This window comes from Scomber scombrus, chromosome 19 (assembly GCF_963691925.1).
Source record: "Scomber scombrus chromosome 19, fScoSco1.1, whole genome shotgun sequence".
In the NCBI taxonomy this organism is placed as follows: domain Eukaryota; kingdom Metazoa; phylum Chordata; class Actinopteri; order Scombriformes; family Scombridae; genus Scomber; species Scomber scombrus.
Genome location: NC_084988.1, coordinates 17,910,347 through 17,926,490, shown reverse-complemented (window position 1 = coordinate 17,926,490; position 16,144 = coordinate 17,910,347). Strand labels below are relative to the sequence as shown.

The window sequence follows — 16,144 nt, the reverse complement described above, 5'->3', positions numbered from 1 at the left end:
GACAAGAAGAAAAGAAACAAAGTGAAACACAGCAATGACAGGAGGTGGCAAAAAAAGAAAGGACAGTAGGTGTGAAGGTGAGGTGGAGGAAGATTTATCTCTTGTTTCCTCAGGAGAGGATGATGGAGAGAAGATGGGCAAGAGTGTGAAGGGAGAGGTAGAAAATAAAGGGGGTAAAGAAAGAAGGAGAAGAAAAGAGAAAGGTGTGTGTGTATATATATATATGTAGGGAGACAGAGTGGTCCTGGGGTGCAGGCGGCTAGTCTTGCGCTGGCTGGCATCGGTGGGAGGCCCATTACTGTCAGGCTAATCTTAAAATAATTAATTGCAAAGTCGACGCTTTTTAAAGAGTATTGTAATTGAATCCTAAATTAGGCTTGGGAAAGGGGACGCGTCCTGCTTTGCTGCAAGTCTGTTCCCATTCTCCAGTCATACACACACACACACATTAGTGGGTCATGCGCACAGGCGGGCAAAAGGAAAAAAAAAAGACAACAGGCGAAGGAAATGCTAATGAAATGCATATTTGGGGAGAAAGGGGCCATCTATAATTTAGCTGTGCTCTTTGAATGTGAATGATGTGTGTGCAAGCGCTGCGATTTATTTTTGTTGTGCAGAGGGATAATTCTGTCAGAGTAGGCTTTTATTCTTGTAAACAAATGTGGGGAAAAGAGCAGAATAAAAGTGGAGTAATAAAGTAAACAGAATGGTATGAATACATTTAGCTGCTGACATGAATAATTTGTATAGGGGACGAAGGGGTTTGATAAAAGAGAGATGACAGATTTGGGAGTCGTGATATTGCCTGATGAAATTTTGGGTTGGCCTCCGATTCACTATTTCATTGCACTTGTTTTCATTTCTTTTTGGGGTTTTTTTGTAGTGATTGCTGCCGTGAATATCTTCCTTTCCCACACCCGCACAAGTAGGTAGAACATAGCTTTCGCAGACACATGCACACAACCAACATGCACTTTATAACCCCTCAAATCCTCCAAGGCCCTTTTGTACGAGCCTCATCACAGAGGCTCTGCTTAAAACGAGCAGCTCAATGTGCTTTCACTTACACACACTGCTGCCCACATGGCTCCTCCTGGATGACCCCTGCAAAAACTATAGGCTATAGAACTTTCTGGATCAAAGCTCCGGGAAAAGGGTCTGCCGTCCATAAACGTCGGCCCTGCTCCATAACTCTGGCAGGAGCCAAGGAAGAAAGATGGCACAGGGTGCAGGGTCAGGGAGACGGCTTAGGAAGGCAATAATGGAAACTAAGCAGTCAACAGATGCCATTGGTAAAGGCTAAAATGTAGACAAAGTGGTATTACGTGCAGGATAGTTTTAGCCCTTGTCCAAGGTATATTGTCATAGTTATGTTGTGAGATCAATTTTAGCAATTTTACTTAATTTGACATTATATTTTGTACCATATAGCTGTGATAAAAGCTATCATATTTTATGTGCTTAGTCTTGACATTTTCCGTATCAGCATCATAAGCACAAAGAGATTACAGGACAAGTATACATAGAGTTGCAGTCAGTCAACTATTTTCTGTTACAGTGCACCGTGCCTCAATCTCACCTCTACAAAAACACTACAGGAACCAGTCTAACTACTCCGCCAACATGTTGGCCCATGCTGCCGTTTGCCCTGATGCACTGAGCTGTGCACTCCAGGTTTAGCTTTATTGTCATCTGTATTAAAATCCTTGTCAGAATTGAAATACAATGAAATTCTTTAGCTCTGGCACAAGAATCTGGCTGCATCTGTATGACAAATCAAACGTTCCTCATGCTGTTTTCCAAATGTTTGAACTGTATTCAACTCCTATTTGGCCCAGATCTGACAGCTATAAACTTGGCTCAGAGCATCCCATTTTCTCCTGGCTGACTGGGATGAATAACAGCAGAGAGGACAATATTGTGGTCGAGCTGAGCACGGCTGACTCTTCTGTCTCTGTGATCCCTCTATCAATAAGGAACACAGGCCTGTCAGAAGGCCTGCCAACTGTCTGGCTGTCCACGCAGCCTGCTCTCTACACAACATCTGGACACAGATGGTACACACTGATCTCACACACACACACACACACACACACACATACAATACTAATACACATGTTTTCCTGATACCGGCAGACATTCATAGACATGCTATACCTATAAATTTGGCTGATATAGTGATGTGAAGGTATACTTGCATCCTTGCATTTATATCCATAGACATGATTAACTCACATATTGATCAAGGTGTTTTTATTTTTTTTTATTTTTCACATTATATCTCAGGTCAAACAGAAACAGAAAAATAAACTTAACCAAATCCACCCACCAACCAACCCCCAAATACCAGACACACACATTCAATACTATCACTATACTTAGCCAGACATCAATAAAAGGAAAATAAATAACACAAATAAAATGAAATGACAGAACAATTGGTTACATTGTCATGCTGTCAGCTTCCATATCCTCAACAAAGGTAAAAAAGACTGCCAAAGAGTATGAAATTTCCTAGTAGACCCTCTGACAGTATATCTAATCTTCTCCAATTTAAGATGGTACAACTTCCCTGATTCAGAGACTATAATTCGGTGGAATAGGGTCTTTCCATTTAAACAATATCAGTCTCCTGGCCAGGAGAGAGCAGAAGGCCAACATGCTGCTTTTCCACCTACTAAAGGGGGTGTCCACCGGGGCCACACCAAACAATGAATGGAGATGGCTTTACTGCTTTTCCAAATATCCTAGAGAAGGTCTCATAGATGGTCTGCCAGAATGTGTAAAGCAAGGTACATGCCCAAAACATGTGCAACAGAGTGACTGGAGCCTGCCTGCATCGATCACATGTGGGAACTTTGTCGGCTTTGATCTTAGAAAGTCTGATTATAGACCAGTGCAGACGGTGTACAATTTTGAATTGAATAACAGCATGCCTAAGACATATGGATGAGAAGAAAATTCCCTGTATTATTTTGTGCCAAGTTTCTTTTGAAATTGGTTCATCTAAATCTGTTTCCCATTGATTTTTAAGGAGGTCTAAAGGCGTCAACTTGTACGTGTTGAGTAGTTCATAAATTATGCTTATAGCCTGTTTTTTGATCGATTTACAGTAAAAGATTGAGTCTAACAGAAGTGGGAGAGCATAATGGAAAGCAATCCAAGTTTGAGCCTGCAAAGATCCGGAGCTGCAAGTACCTATGAAAGTGTGATCTGGGATTATCACGTTTCTGCACTAACTGTTTGAAGGAGGCGAAATAACAGTCGATAAAAAGATCAGTTGGTGAGAACATACCCTTTGTAGACCAGGTACCAAAAGTGTCATCCGTCACTGATGGGACAAATGTGTTTTTTTTGCAATTGATGCATTTGCGATAAGCCACAAAGGGAGAAAGATTTTCTAAACTATTTCCAGATTTTGATTGTGTAAGAGTGTAAAACAACCGGGTTAGAACTGAAGCCAGAAATAAGCTGTGTCAATGGACACAATAAGGGAAGTGGACCCAACAGACACACCCTCAAGTATTACCCATTCAGGTACAGTGACATTATTCCTCACCTAGTATAGCAATGCTTGTATGCCCAATATTAATATATAAAGTTTTGGAGTGCCATCCCTTCCATTGTACAAGGTCTCAGCAGTTAACAGCTTTTCATTCAGGGTGTTTTGTTTGTTTGTTTGTTTTTTCCCCATTCTAAATAAATGTCAGTATCTGATTATTTCTTATCCTCAGGGAGCTTGGAGTGGAGCCACTGCTCCCTTGCATTGAAAGGAGCCAACTGCAGTGTTTTGGGCACCTTGTAAGAATGCCTCCTGGACACCTCCCTCTTGGAGGTGTTCCTGGTACGTCATCTGGTAGGAGACTCCAGGGCAGACCCAGAACATGCTGATGGGACTACATATCTCTAATGGCCTGGGAATGCCTGGGGATCCCCAAGGAGGAGCTGGAGGGCGTTGCCATGGTGAAGGATGTCTGGGTTTCCTAACTGATGCCACCATGACCTGGTCACTGAAAAGCGGTGGAAAATGGATGGATGGCTGGATGGATCTGATTATTTAGTTTAGAAAAGAAAGAATTTGTTAAAAAATCCCAAAGACTGGAATATATACAAAATGTAGGCAGTGCGTTCAATTTACAGATTTAATTCTTCCACCCAGAGAGAGACGCAGGGGATCCCAGCACTCAATATCCTGTTTCATATTAGATAACAGAAGCTAATAATTAGCTGCATATAGATCTTTATGGTTATGTGTAACCCATATCCCAAGGTACTTGAATTTCTTGGATTTTAAAAGGAAATGAGCCTAAAGGCATCTGATCAGCCCCAGCACCAACAGGCATCAGCTTGCTTTTCTGAATATTTACTTTGTAGCCAGATATTTGACCTAATGCTGTAAGTAAGACTATAAACGTAGGGACACTCAAAGGGGTATGATATGTACAACAACATATCGTCCACATACAGTAAAACTTTACGCTCAAATCTTGCATGCTGAGTTACCTTGATATCAAGAAATAGGGACAAAAGACAGCCCTTCTTGGGCCGTTTTGGAGCTCCAAGTAGATGGACAGATCATTGTTAGTGCACAAGGCAGCCATCAGAGATTTATATCAAATTCTGATCTATGATATGAGCTTATGGTCTAATCCAAAACCTCTCCAGTGTGCTGAGAATATAGCCCCACTTTACCTGGTTGGGGGCCTTTTCAGCATCAAGCGAAAGCACTCCCTCTTGCGTGCTGAGTGGAGCGAGCCCACAAAGGATATTCGAAAGGCATCTAATGTTAAAAAAAGAATAACGATTCTTAATAAAAACCTGTTTGGTCAGGTGATATGATGGACGGAAGAACCCCCTGCAAGCAGCACGCAAGAACTTTAGCAAGGATTTTAGCATCAGTGTTTAGAAGAGAAATTGGACAGAATAAGCTGCACTCAAGAGGGTTTTAGTCTTTCTTTAGGATAAAAGAAGTAACTACCTGCCGCATTGTTGGAGGTAGGGATTTTAATGAAAGTGGTTCTTCAAAGACTGACAGTAATAAAGGGGAGAGTTGGTCTGAGATTTTTTTAAAGAAGTTATTTGGGTAACTGTCCAGTCCTGCAGATTTGCCACTTAGCATAGACCTGATTGCTGATCTCCACAGCCAAAAGGGTCTTAGAGAAATCTTCCAGTGCAGAAGGGCTTACCGTTGAGACAGAGGTGTATAAAGATGGATAAAAAGTCAAAAAACAGGAGTTAATTTTTATGCTATCCATGCTTCTCAAGCCTTGCTCATCGTTTATTACATCTCTGATTTGCAGTTCTATGCTGCATCTGATGAGCGAGTATCTGTCCAGCCTTTTTCCCATATTTATAGCACCCATGTCGCGTTTTAGAGCTGAGGGATTCAGCCTGTCATGTTGACAGGAGATCAAACTCAGCCTGCAATGACATACCTTTTTTCACTGTGTCTGCAGAGGGCAGATTAGGTCTATAAGGCATGCAGTGCTTGTTTTTTTTTTATTTGTGAAATGTGAGATGACCTAGACCCGTAAATACACCTTCAGTGATTCCCACATGGTTGAAGAAGGCCCTCCTGGGGTTTGATCAATGTCAAGGAATAGTGTAATCTCAGATGTGATGAAATTAGTGAAAGCTTCCTCTGACAAAAGCAGAGGATTGAGTCTCCAAGGGTGGTAACTGGACTGTGTATTAGGAATACGCATTTGCAAAGTGAAGGGACTGATCTGAAGTAATTTTTATCCAGGAAAAAAAAAATCTATATGTGAATAGGTCTTACAAACTAGAGAGAAAAAATATTTTTTTTAATGAAACAGCCACACACTAGCTACATAATATGATTTAAGAAAAAACTGGATTAAATGTACTGATTAAGACTATTTATCTCACCACCAAGTATAAGATGATGTGTGTTTACGGGCCTGACTTACACTTGTCATCATAAATGATATATTTTTATCTATTAATATGGCTGCTTTAGCCTTTGAGTGGAAATTGGAGTCATACGTCTGTATGGCCGACCACCCTGTTAGTGGTGTAAGTGAATGGGTCTCCTAAAGGAACACAATATCTATAGCTGCTTTAGCTGTTTTAATTGTGTAAATACCTTTTTATGTTTCACTGGATGGTTCAGTGATTTAACATTCCAACTCACAAAGTTGAGAGTAACTCACATATTGATTTAAAAATCATTTTTACTTGCACGGGTAGTGTGTAAAAATACATACACTACACATTGCCATGTGGGTGAATACATACAGTAAATACACACACACACACTCAGACACCCTCTCCCACAGAATCGGACACATGGTGAAATCTGTGTTGCAGCCAAAAGATCTGTCGCATCTCCTGGGAAATACGCGCATCCCTTTAATATGTCTGGCCTTTAATAAAAACCTGAACATAAAAGGTCGGTCAAGGGTTGGTGTGTAAAACAACTTATGATCAGTGTATTTATTCTGGCCACATACTGGCTTGCTGTGCTATAGATTAAGTATATGTTTACACTGTTATAAATGCTGAATTTAACAACAGAAAGATTTAGGAATTGTTTTTTTGTTTTTTTGATTTTGTTGTTTTTCATTTCATTTTGTGAAAACAAATAAGGCATACAGAAACTCGTCTCGTATTCACATCTGAAATATATGAAAAAGATTATTGGAGATGATACTGGAGATGTGCATACTGCAGACACTCATTTCATTTTCAGCATGATCATGCCCAAATCAAATGAATCACCTTTTAATTGCAATTATCACTCAATTTTCTCAGTCATATGTTATTCATATGATTTGGCATAGCCTGTCCACTGTAAACATAGCTGCCCTGTGGCTAAGCAATGAATGCTGGAGTTCAGTGTGAGTCAAATCTGTATGTGTGCAGTCATGCCATGCATCAGGGCTCCCACAGGCCTGGAGCCTCTCATTGATCGACCAAGCTCCCCCACATTATGTTCCCCAGCCAGCTTCGGTGATTGATTCCCAGTCAGGGCCCAGGAGATGGGAGGCCTGGCTTGGGCTCACAGAGCCCAGGGCCTCCCAGAGGTTGACCTAAAGGGCCTTCAGGGGGAAGGAAGCCTATTTCCAGGGCCTCTAACCCAGGTCGAGGAGCCCATTTCTGGGGAAGCCTTCACAGCAGGGTGGAAGAGCGGAGTCGCACATTCATTAAGCCGCTGCTGCTGCCGTGACCGCCATATGGAGGTGTGGGGAACAATGAGGTTGGGTGTTCGTGGAGTGTGTGTTCGAGTGTACGTATGCAGGAGGTGAAGAGGTTAAGAGATATTGGTGCATAGAGGTTGGGGGGAAAGAACACTGCCTTAACATGCTATAACACAATCTGTCATAGTCATACACACACACATACACATGGAAAGGTGAACTACATTTTATGACTCCACTTACAATGTTCAAGTCTCTAACCTGCTGTTCCCATCCACACTGAACATTACCGCCGCCGCGCATCAACAAGCCTCTCTCCATGTCACTTTATGACGGTTGAGCGGAGGGGGAAAAAAATCATATGAAAATCAATTTTTTTCTAATTAACTTTGTAAATTTCCCGCTGAGCTATCAGACATGGGGGCCTCGTGTGTCGTGCCGAGTCCGATAATGAAATCAATTTTTTCAAGGTTTTTCAATTGTTTCAGGTGACTTTTAATGAGTAACTAGTATCCGCCTGAGGTAGGAAGGTCAGGATATCTGTTGGTTATTTGTGTTTTTTTTAAGTGATGGATCACCCGTAGGAGAAATATGGATGGTTCTACTCTGGAGGACTGGGCAGTGCTCCAAAACAAACTGCCTGAATGTAAATCCTTGTTTTTAGTGGGGAGTCTCTTTAACTGCACCACGGATGTGACCTAGTTTGACAACTTGCTTTTAATAGATACAGTACATTTTTTTATTTATTAATTCCTTGATGAAAGACATTTTTTTATTGGAATACCACACCTGCATTTCAGGAGTGCCAAACAAAAATCAAGGAGGAAAGGTGGAAAAGGGCTTAATAACTATAAGGGACACCTATTGTGGTCTTGCTTTAGATAGAGCTTTCGCATTCATAATTTACTTTTCTCCCTCTCCTTCAATGGCCAGCCTCCCAGCCTGAGGAGCTCGTTAAGCTTTGCCTTGCAGGGAAGACTAATGGATGGCGGAGAAAGCCCCCTCAGGACCTTTTAGTATCATTTCTGTTGGTCTGCTCGCTTAGTATTCACTTATGTATTTTCACCCTACTCTGAGCACAATATCATGAATAACCATTGCTAATTCATAAACACACTTGGCGATACGGGACATCGTTCATAATTATCCAAGCTGTAGAAATGCAGTTCCTCTCCAATACCATTCCATTAGCAAAGGTGGTGATTTCCATGAATAAGGGGGGAATCTAGCCTGCATATTTAATACCAGTATTTCGGCTCGGCTACAGGAGACGTGGGAAGCAAAAAGGGCAGCTCATTTACTCAAATAGCCTGTTCCCTCTCTTTAGGGCAGATGGAGTTATTGTTATTTCCCTCCATCCCTGCCCCCTTTTTTTCCTCTCTTTCATTTGGTTGTGTAACAGCATCTCTCCATGGGGTTCTGTGGGCTGGGGAAGTTAGAGAGGAGCGCATTCCTCTCGTTCCACCAAGGCCCTTAGATGAAATGGGCTTTTTGGCGGCCCTCCTCTGTCCCAGGGTCGCGGCAGGCAGGAAGCACACAGGACCGAAGGACGAGAAAAGACTGGGAATGTAGCGAGGCTCTCACTCCCCCACATCAGTAACAGATTCCATGAAAACAGGCAGGCCTGTGCTGCTATGGGGCCTCCACTATTTCCTGAGAGCATTTCATTTGCATTAGTTTCAAAGCAATAGTTAGCAATAGCACAGTCTTAGCTAAAAGGTTTCCAACGGATTTTCTACCCAGTGAGATACTTTTTCAAGGGGAGGCACTGCTGATCTTAAAAACACATTCAACACATGTTAAAAACAGCAATGTGACAGAGGAGAGGAGTATGGACAATCTTTGACCAGATATGAAAAACACCACAGCATGTCTTCTACTCACTAGAACCCGTACATGTTCATCTTTTTTTATCCAGGAGTCTATATCTGGCAATACAATGGAAATCTGTATAAATTCAGTCTTGAGAAACTGCATCCAGGAAGGAGAGTTGACTGGTAAATTTGAGGTCCGTGCTCTTCCACACGTGTTCCCTCCACACTGTTTGGAGACGATTGCATTTTATTTGTTTTCATTCTTTAACGGCGTGTCGCAGGCATGTCAGCCGCATCTCGTTTTGTCATTGAGGTTTTCTCTCTCTCTCTCTCTCTCTCTCTCTTTCTCTCTATCACTTTTTTTTCCTCCTGTCTCTGCTGCTTCTCGAGCGCTCAGTCTCGGCGAAGGAAAAGGGCTCTGGTGACCCCGCGACCCCAATCTCACTTGAGACAGATGAAGCAGCCTCTCTCCTTCTCTCCCCCCCCCCCCTCCTCTTCCCTCCTCTTCTCCATCCCCCTCCTCCCCTTCTCTTAATGACGTCTTTGTGCCGGCCGTGACGAACCGAACGCTCGGCAACTTTTCCCGATGCACGTCGGAGGGGGTTGGAAGAGAGGGGGCGTGTGTGTGTGTGTGTGTGTGTGTGTGTGTGTTCTAAGCACCCTTATCAGTGTGTGCAAGCGCGTGTTTGTGTGTGGTGTAAATATTGGTTTCAAACGCAGAGGGTACACCGATCACCAGAGGACGACGCAGAAGAGAGAGCAATTATGTGCATTGCGCCAAACACAAAAGAATGACTTGTGGTCCACATCACAATAGCCTCTGTAGCTTCTCTCCGTCTGCCTTTCATTCTCAACTCGCCACATCTTTACCAAACATGTGCCACGAATGTATACATTTCCACCCCTCAGTCCTCATATAATTTCATGTTTCTCGTTGCTAGCCAGCCTTCTGGCCTAGATGCTTGTACCATCCAGGCATACTGGGCTAAGGAAAGGTAATTTTGCTCTACCCAGCTTCCTGCAGACCAGCGCTACTCTTCACACTGTCATTTGTTACGAGACTTTTTCCTAACAAGGCAGGCATGCTGAGACGTAAGATGAAATGGTCTTTCACAACATAATTCACTGCATTTGGTCCTTTTTGCGATGCAGTAGTCACACGGGAACGCCATCACACATGTAGCTCAAGACGGAGTCGCACTCGCACAACCAGTTTTTAGTTGCGTTTACGATGAGATGAATTAGTAAAGATCTGCGAAGGTTTAGCGTTGCGTTTTCTCGTTAGTATTTCGTTAAGTCGCTCGATTCCTGGCGGTGAAACTGAAGCGATAGACCGTTACTGACGAGGGATCTCTTCCTCACGGAGGCCGGGCAGGGAGGAGTTAACAACGTGCTGCTCCTCTCCTCTCCGCTTGATGACATCAGTATTGTCTCTGCATCCATGAAATTAATTTTTCTAATCTTAGTCAGCAGGAGCGGGGGAATTTGCACACATTAATATGGAACTCGATCTGTACTCGCCCACTGCTGCAGTCTCTCTTCTCTTCTTTCTCCCTCCTCCTCTCCCATATTTTCTCTTTCCATTCTTTCTCTTTTTTTTTTCTGTTTGAAACAATAGGTCCAAATGCACAGGGTTTCAAGCCTGAAATACGGAGCTTTGTTCTAGAGGCCGAGGCATCGCCGGGCCCCGCTGTGTAATAGGAATTGGAGAGTGTTCTGCTGCATGGTATAAATAAATAACATAAAAGACAAGGCTGATTGTCCCAGCAGACCAACCAGCTCTGGCTGCAGCATGTTGACTCTCCAGAGACAGATGCGGCACAGAGGATAAAGAGGATCCGTTGACAATAATTATCCTTATTTGTTTCTCCTCAGAAATTCACACGGGCTAAAATAGTTTCATTACACAAGAATAAAAGCTGGAGAGTCTTTCCAGGAAAAAGAGAAGATAATCAATACCAAAACAGCATCACGGGGCTAATCAGTTTTGATGCGTCTTGTTAAAGGTGATGTTCAGAACTATCTTAACATGGTGTTAATTTGCACCATGTGAATGCCAAATAGGTCTTTACACCTCATAGCTGAAAAATATTGTTAGAGCATTTTTGTCATAAATCACATTAAAGCAGCAGAGCACCAATACTCAGTGTAGCTGCTAGTTCATTTAACCTGTAATGGTTCTGTAGAAACTGTTACCTTTCCTACAAGAAACAAAATATTTTGTTGCAGACGATATATAATCATAATAGTTCATTGAACTGCTCTTTTCCAAGTTCAAACTATTTCTGAAGTAGCTGTCGCTCAATAAGTCAGCTTGTAGCCTATAAAGAACATATGAAGGAACATTTTATTACAGTGTTGGTTGTCTGAAGACCACCATCCTTTAAAGTAAAAAAAAGCTGAGGATTTTAGTGGAAACACTAAAGCCCTGCAGACTGATATCTGAAAAATAGGAACACTAATCTGACGGTATTGTTAGAAAATAGCAACACTAATCTGACAGTATTGTTACCTGTCAAGTGGCTGAGCCTGTCTGTATGGTCCTTCACTGCTGCTGTGTGTGTGTGTGTGTGTGTGTGTGTGTGTGTGGATAGTAAATAACTGAAATGAAGGTCTGATGCAGACAGGTGATGATTTGGTCATCTAGTGTGAAGGACAAGGGTAGCAATAGCCAGAGGGATATGTGTGTGTGTGTGTGTGTGTGTGCGCGCTTTTTCCAACATGTTCAGCGACCACAGCTGATGAATCACAAGATATTTTTAAATTATTCCTGCGTTCAAAATGAAATTGGAATAATAACCATTTACCAATATTGTTTTATGTTTGTTTGATCCCAGTGTGTGTCTCATAATCCACATATCCGAGCCTTTTGTGTCGAGCATTTTGTCTCTTTCTGATTAACAACTTAGCACATTAAAGCGAGAAGGAGTAAAATCATTTTCGCAACATAAAAATGTTGTCGATTGAGCTCAGAAAAGCAATTTAGGAGGTTTCACCCCACAGTAATTTCACCCATGTTTTGTTTTAATGGCTTTGTTTTGCAAAAAAAAGGGAGAGAAAAAAAAAAAAGCTCAGAAGAGTCAGAACGCTGGAGAGGAGTTCATAAATTGAATTTTAAATTTAGCAGTTGAATTACTCTTGTCTCCCATGCCCCCCCCTCCCTCCTCCCTCCTCCCTCCTCCCTCTTCCCCTGCTCCATTGAATGGCATGCCCAGATGAACAAAAGTGAAAAACACATTTGAAGAAAATAAAAAACAATTTCTGTGTATTCCCACTAGTATTTTATCTGCTGTCCCTCCTGGCACAAACACAATTCACTTTGTGTCATATTCATAATTTTTTTCCTAAGTACAGCCATTTCTCTGAGGGGAGAGAGAAAAAAAATAATGTTTCAATTTGTCAAGAATTGTTGTCGTTTTTTTTGTGCCCGCTGGTGTGAGGGAAATGGCGGGCATATCTCAAGGAAAAGGCTGCAGTGGGCTGAAATCTCATTTAGTGGAACTTGTCATGAGAGCAGATATGAGGCTCTGTTTGGGGAGGGGGAGAATACTTTTTTTTTTTTCCTCTACTCCTCCGTGGACAGGTGTGGATAATGCCATGTGTGGAAGATGGGACCGATGTATGTGATTGCTCTATATAATTTTATTGCAGCAGTTTTCATCTAAGAATTTCCGATGCAAGTGTGTGAGGGAGTGTGAGAGAGATGAAGGAGATCAGTGAGAGCCAGAACAAGATTCTGCTAATACAAATATGTGTGTGTGTGTGTGTGTGTGTATGTTTGTGTGTTTAATCGAGCATCCACTTCTCCATTCGTAAAACTCTGAAGTTGTTCTCTGTGTCCACTGCCTTTCTAAGTGCAGCAGTTAACGCTTTTTCTTTTTTTTTTTTGCGAGTGTGTGTGTGTCTGTGTGTACACTTGGCAGCCATGTGAGGGGATTTACTTATGTTGCACTCAGCGTTTTTGGCAAACGGAGGACCTCTTGAGATGGATTGGTGAACTGGATGGAGTTGGGGAGGGTGTGTGTATGTGTGTGTGTCCCATATCACGAGTGGCACAGTGCCTGGATTTTCAGAAACTGGAGAGCGTCGCCCTTTTCAACGCAGATATTGCACAGTAGACCTGTGTGTTGTATGTGTGTGTGTGTGTGTGTGCGCGTGCGTGCGTGTGTGTCTTCTGAGTGTAAAAACATTTAAGCCGGTTATGTGTTGCGTACCACTCTAGAGAAAACACCATTATCGCCACATTAGAAACATATGACCAGCGTCAAATTTAGCACATCAAAAATGCTCTAAAACAAATCTGTCCTTTGAGGTTCAGTCGTTTTAACTCTGTATATTACACCATCCAGATGCACTTAAGGACTAAATCTATTTAGTTGCATTCTGAAAAGTTATTAGATCGCTTGTTCTTGTTCAGTCGAGCGTTTCGTCAGTTTCTCATCTGCGGACCAAAGGTGATGAATCAAGGGTTTTTCACCACAAAGCTCCAACCTGCAACAAAATGATGCTTCTTCAACTTGAAGTTCATCCATCAGCTTTGCAAAAATACAAATGATTTTTCTATCTGTAACATTGTTTAAACGGCTTTACTCCACGATGGCTCATAACTTTAATTATCCCCTAATGTGCTTTACTATAATTCTAGCAATCATTTTACTATATTAGATGTCCGTTTTGTCTGGTGGTTAAATATTTAATTGTAGATCTGTGCTGCTGGTGCACTGTGTGACTTTAACCTCTGCAGTGAAGGGGATGATTGACTTATTAGTAGTTTGATGCATGAAAGAGGACAAAGTAAAGAACAAAGAGTGGTTACAGTGCATGAGCAGGACTGCAAACACACATTAACACACATAGCAAAAAGGCTTTCTCTCTCTCTCTCTCTCTCTCTCTCTCTCTCTCTCTCTCTCTCTCTCTCTCTCTCTCTCTCTCTCTCTCTCTTCTCCTCTTTCTCGGTGTTAGACTCTTGAAATCCTGGTGATGCAGACCTTTGCAGGATAACCCTCCTCTCACACGCGCTCGCATCCACCTCCATGCTGTGAAATAACTTTTAGACCCCCAAGAGCACTCATCACTCTCTCTCTAGCTTTCTTTCTCAATCTCTCTCACTACCCAAACACTTTTTCTCCTCTCTCTCTCTTTTCTCTCTTCTCTCGGCTCTGTGAAATAGTCCAAACTACTCACGCACATGCCTCAGTAGACAAAACCACTTTAAAGCCAGACCGCCGTAACCGTCTGCACGTAACCTGCTGAATAAAGTGCTCCCATCCCCTGACATGTCTTCTTGATATTAGCCTGGCAATATGAGGCAGCGGCAATTTCTCCTCCACACTAGACGAGGTGATATTGAGTTGGGGAGAAGAGAGGGAACTGAGGAGGGAGTTAGTGGTGGTGGAGGAGGAGGAGGGGGCGTTAGTTGGAGATGAGAGAGAAGCGAGAGAGTGTATGTGTGTGAGTGTGTAAGAAACAGTAGGAACAAAATGTCATAAATCACACATGATCCTACACGGCGGAGACAAAGGGAAAAGGCATGAGAGGAGAGAGAGAAGATAGAAGAACTCCACATTATCTGCCGGGCAGACAGACAAACACGCCGCTACGGGTGACGGATTAGCATTAGCCCGACGCACTGTACCGGAATTTTCTAGTGGCTCACTGAGACCCCAAACAACCCCTAAAAAGGCTCTGAAATACTTACAATGGAATAAATCGCCCTTGACACTTTCTCTTTCCTGTCTTTGATTTTTTATTTTTGTTCTCCTATAAGAAGATAACTCTCAAGGTGTGGTTTTAGAGAGCCCTTTGACTAACCGACTGCCCTGAATTCCTTCCGAACTTGCAAATTTCAATAGCTTTGCCATACACCTTGTCACTTAAAGCCAGCCCTTACCTATTCCATTATTTTAATTAACAAGAGAATTAACTCAAATGTAATAATCAGTATTCCTTCTATTTCGCTGTAAGCAACAATAAGTCAGAGGGAGCGCTGTACAGTGATTATTGGCACCGTCAGGCTGTGGTTATGGGAACAAGGCCATCGAGTTTTTTAGTGCTATTGCTTCTCATCGCTTTAAACAACATTTACAGCACTTTTAAAACCCTTTCAGACATTAAAACAAAGATACACGCTTTAGGTTTTAATTAAATCATTTTATTTTGGCTCTCCTCCAGCAAAGTTTGCTCCCAATAGCTTTGCAATAAACATCTTTGCTCACTTAATTCCATTTGTAGTTCATTTATGACCTGTGCACATTCATTTAAGGCTTCCACTCACTGCGCAATTATAAAATAAATCAATGGCGGCTGTGGTATAGAGTGTGTGCACTAAATGGACTTCTGTCAGGGGTTCCAACTTGGCAGATGGTGGATGAATTCATTCAGATGCCTCGCAGCCAATCGCAATTCACTAACGATTGAATGTAAAGTATTAGCTAAGAAACATGCAGATGATATGTCATTAATCTCTTTTTCTCCCCTCCATAGGTGTCCTCCATGGACTTCATGGCTATGAAGCGCTCGCAGCTGTACGGCATGGCCAATAACCCCTACTCGGCTCCACAGCAGCCAGGGGCCGGACCTTACCCTCCTAGCCAGCCATACACTTCGCCTCCTCCGCACCGATATCCAATGAGCATGCAGGGGAGGGGCCAAATGGGCATGGGCGGGATGCAGTATCCTCAACAGCAGGTATGTCAGCAAACCAAAACACTGCATGTGTGTGTGTGTGTGTGTGTGTGTGTGTCTCAGAGTGGTTTGTGAATGAGCCCCCCCACCCCCCCGCAGTGCCATTCCAGATATTGTAGCCGGTATTACAGCCGATATTGCGGTGGGACATTTCACCTCTCGTCATGAATGTTCTCCAGCAATTTTCCCCTGAAGGTTTGGTATGTTCATTGGAGACGGTGCCTAAAATACCAGGCAGCACATCACACACACTGGCATGTGCTGGTGTCACTCCTGCTCATCACTCAGTCCCCCTTAGACTCACACTGGAGCGGATGGGTTTGATGCTGTGTGTGTGTGTGTGTGTGTGTGTGTGTGTGTGTGTGTGTGTGTGTGTGTGTGTGTGTGTGTGTGTGTGTGTGTGTGTGTGTGTGTATGTGTGTGTGTGTGTGTGTGTGTGTATGTGGTATGGGAGGCATGTGTGTTCGTTCTTTATGCTTGTTTGAT

The 16,144-nt window shown here is 42.7% G+C and overlaps 2 protein-coding genes across 2 annotated transcripts in view; both read left to right on the top strand.

Annotated features, from left to right (window-relative positions):
- LOC134000444 (AT-rich interactive domain-containing protein 1B-like) overlaps positions 1-16,144 on the top strand; it is a 179,179-nt gene that overhangs the window by 13,023 nt on the left and 150,012 nt on the right. Inside the window, 1 exon segment of the mRNA XM_062439784.1 lies at positions 15,458-15,661. Within this exon segment, the coding sequence (XP_062295768.1) occupies positions 15,458-15,661 (204 nt within the window).
- Positions 1-16,144, top strand: part of cln8 (CLN8 transmembrane ER and ERGIC protein) — a 157,218-nt gene that overhangs the window by 108,433 nt on the left and 32,641 nt on the right. The window lies entirely within an intron of this gene.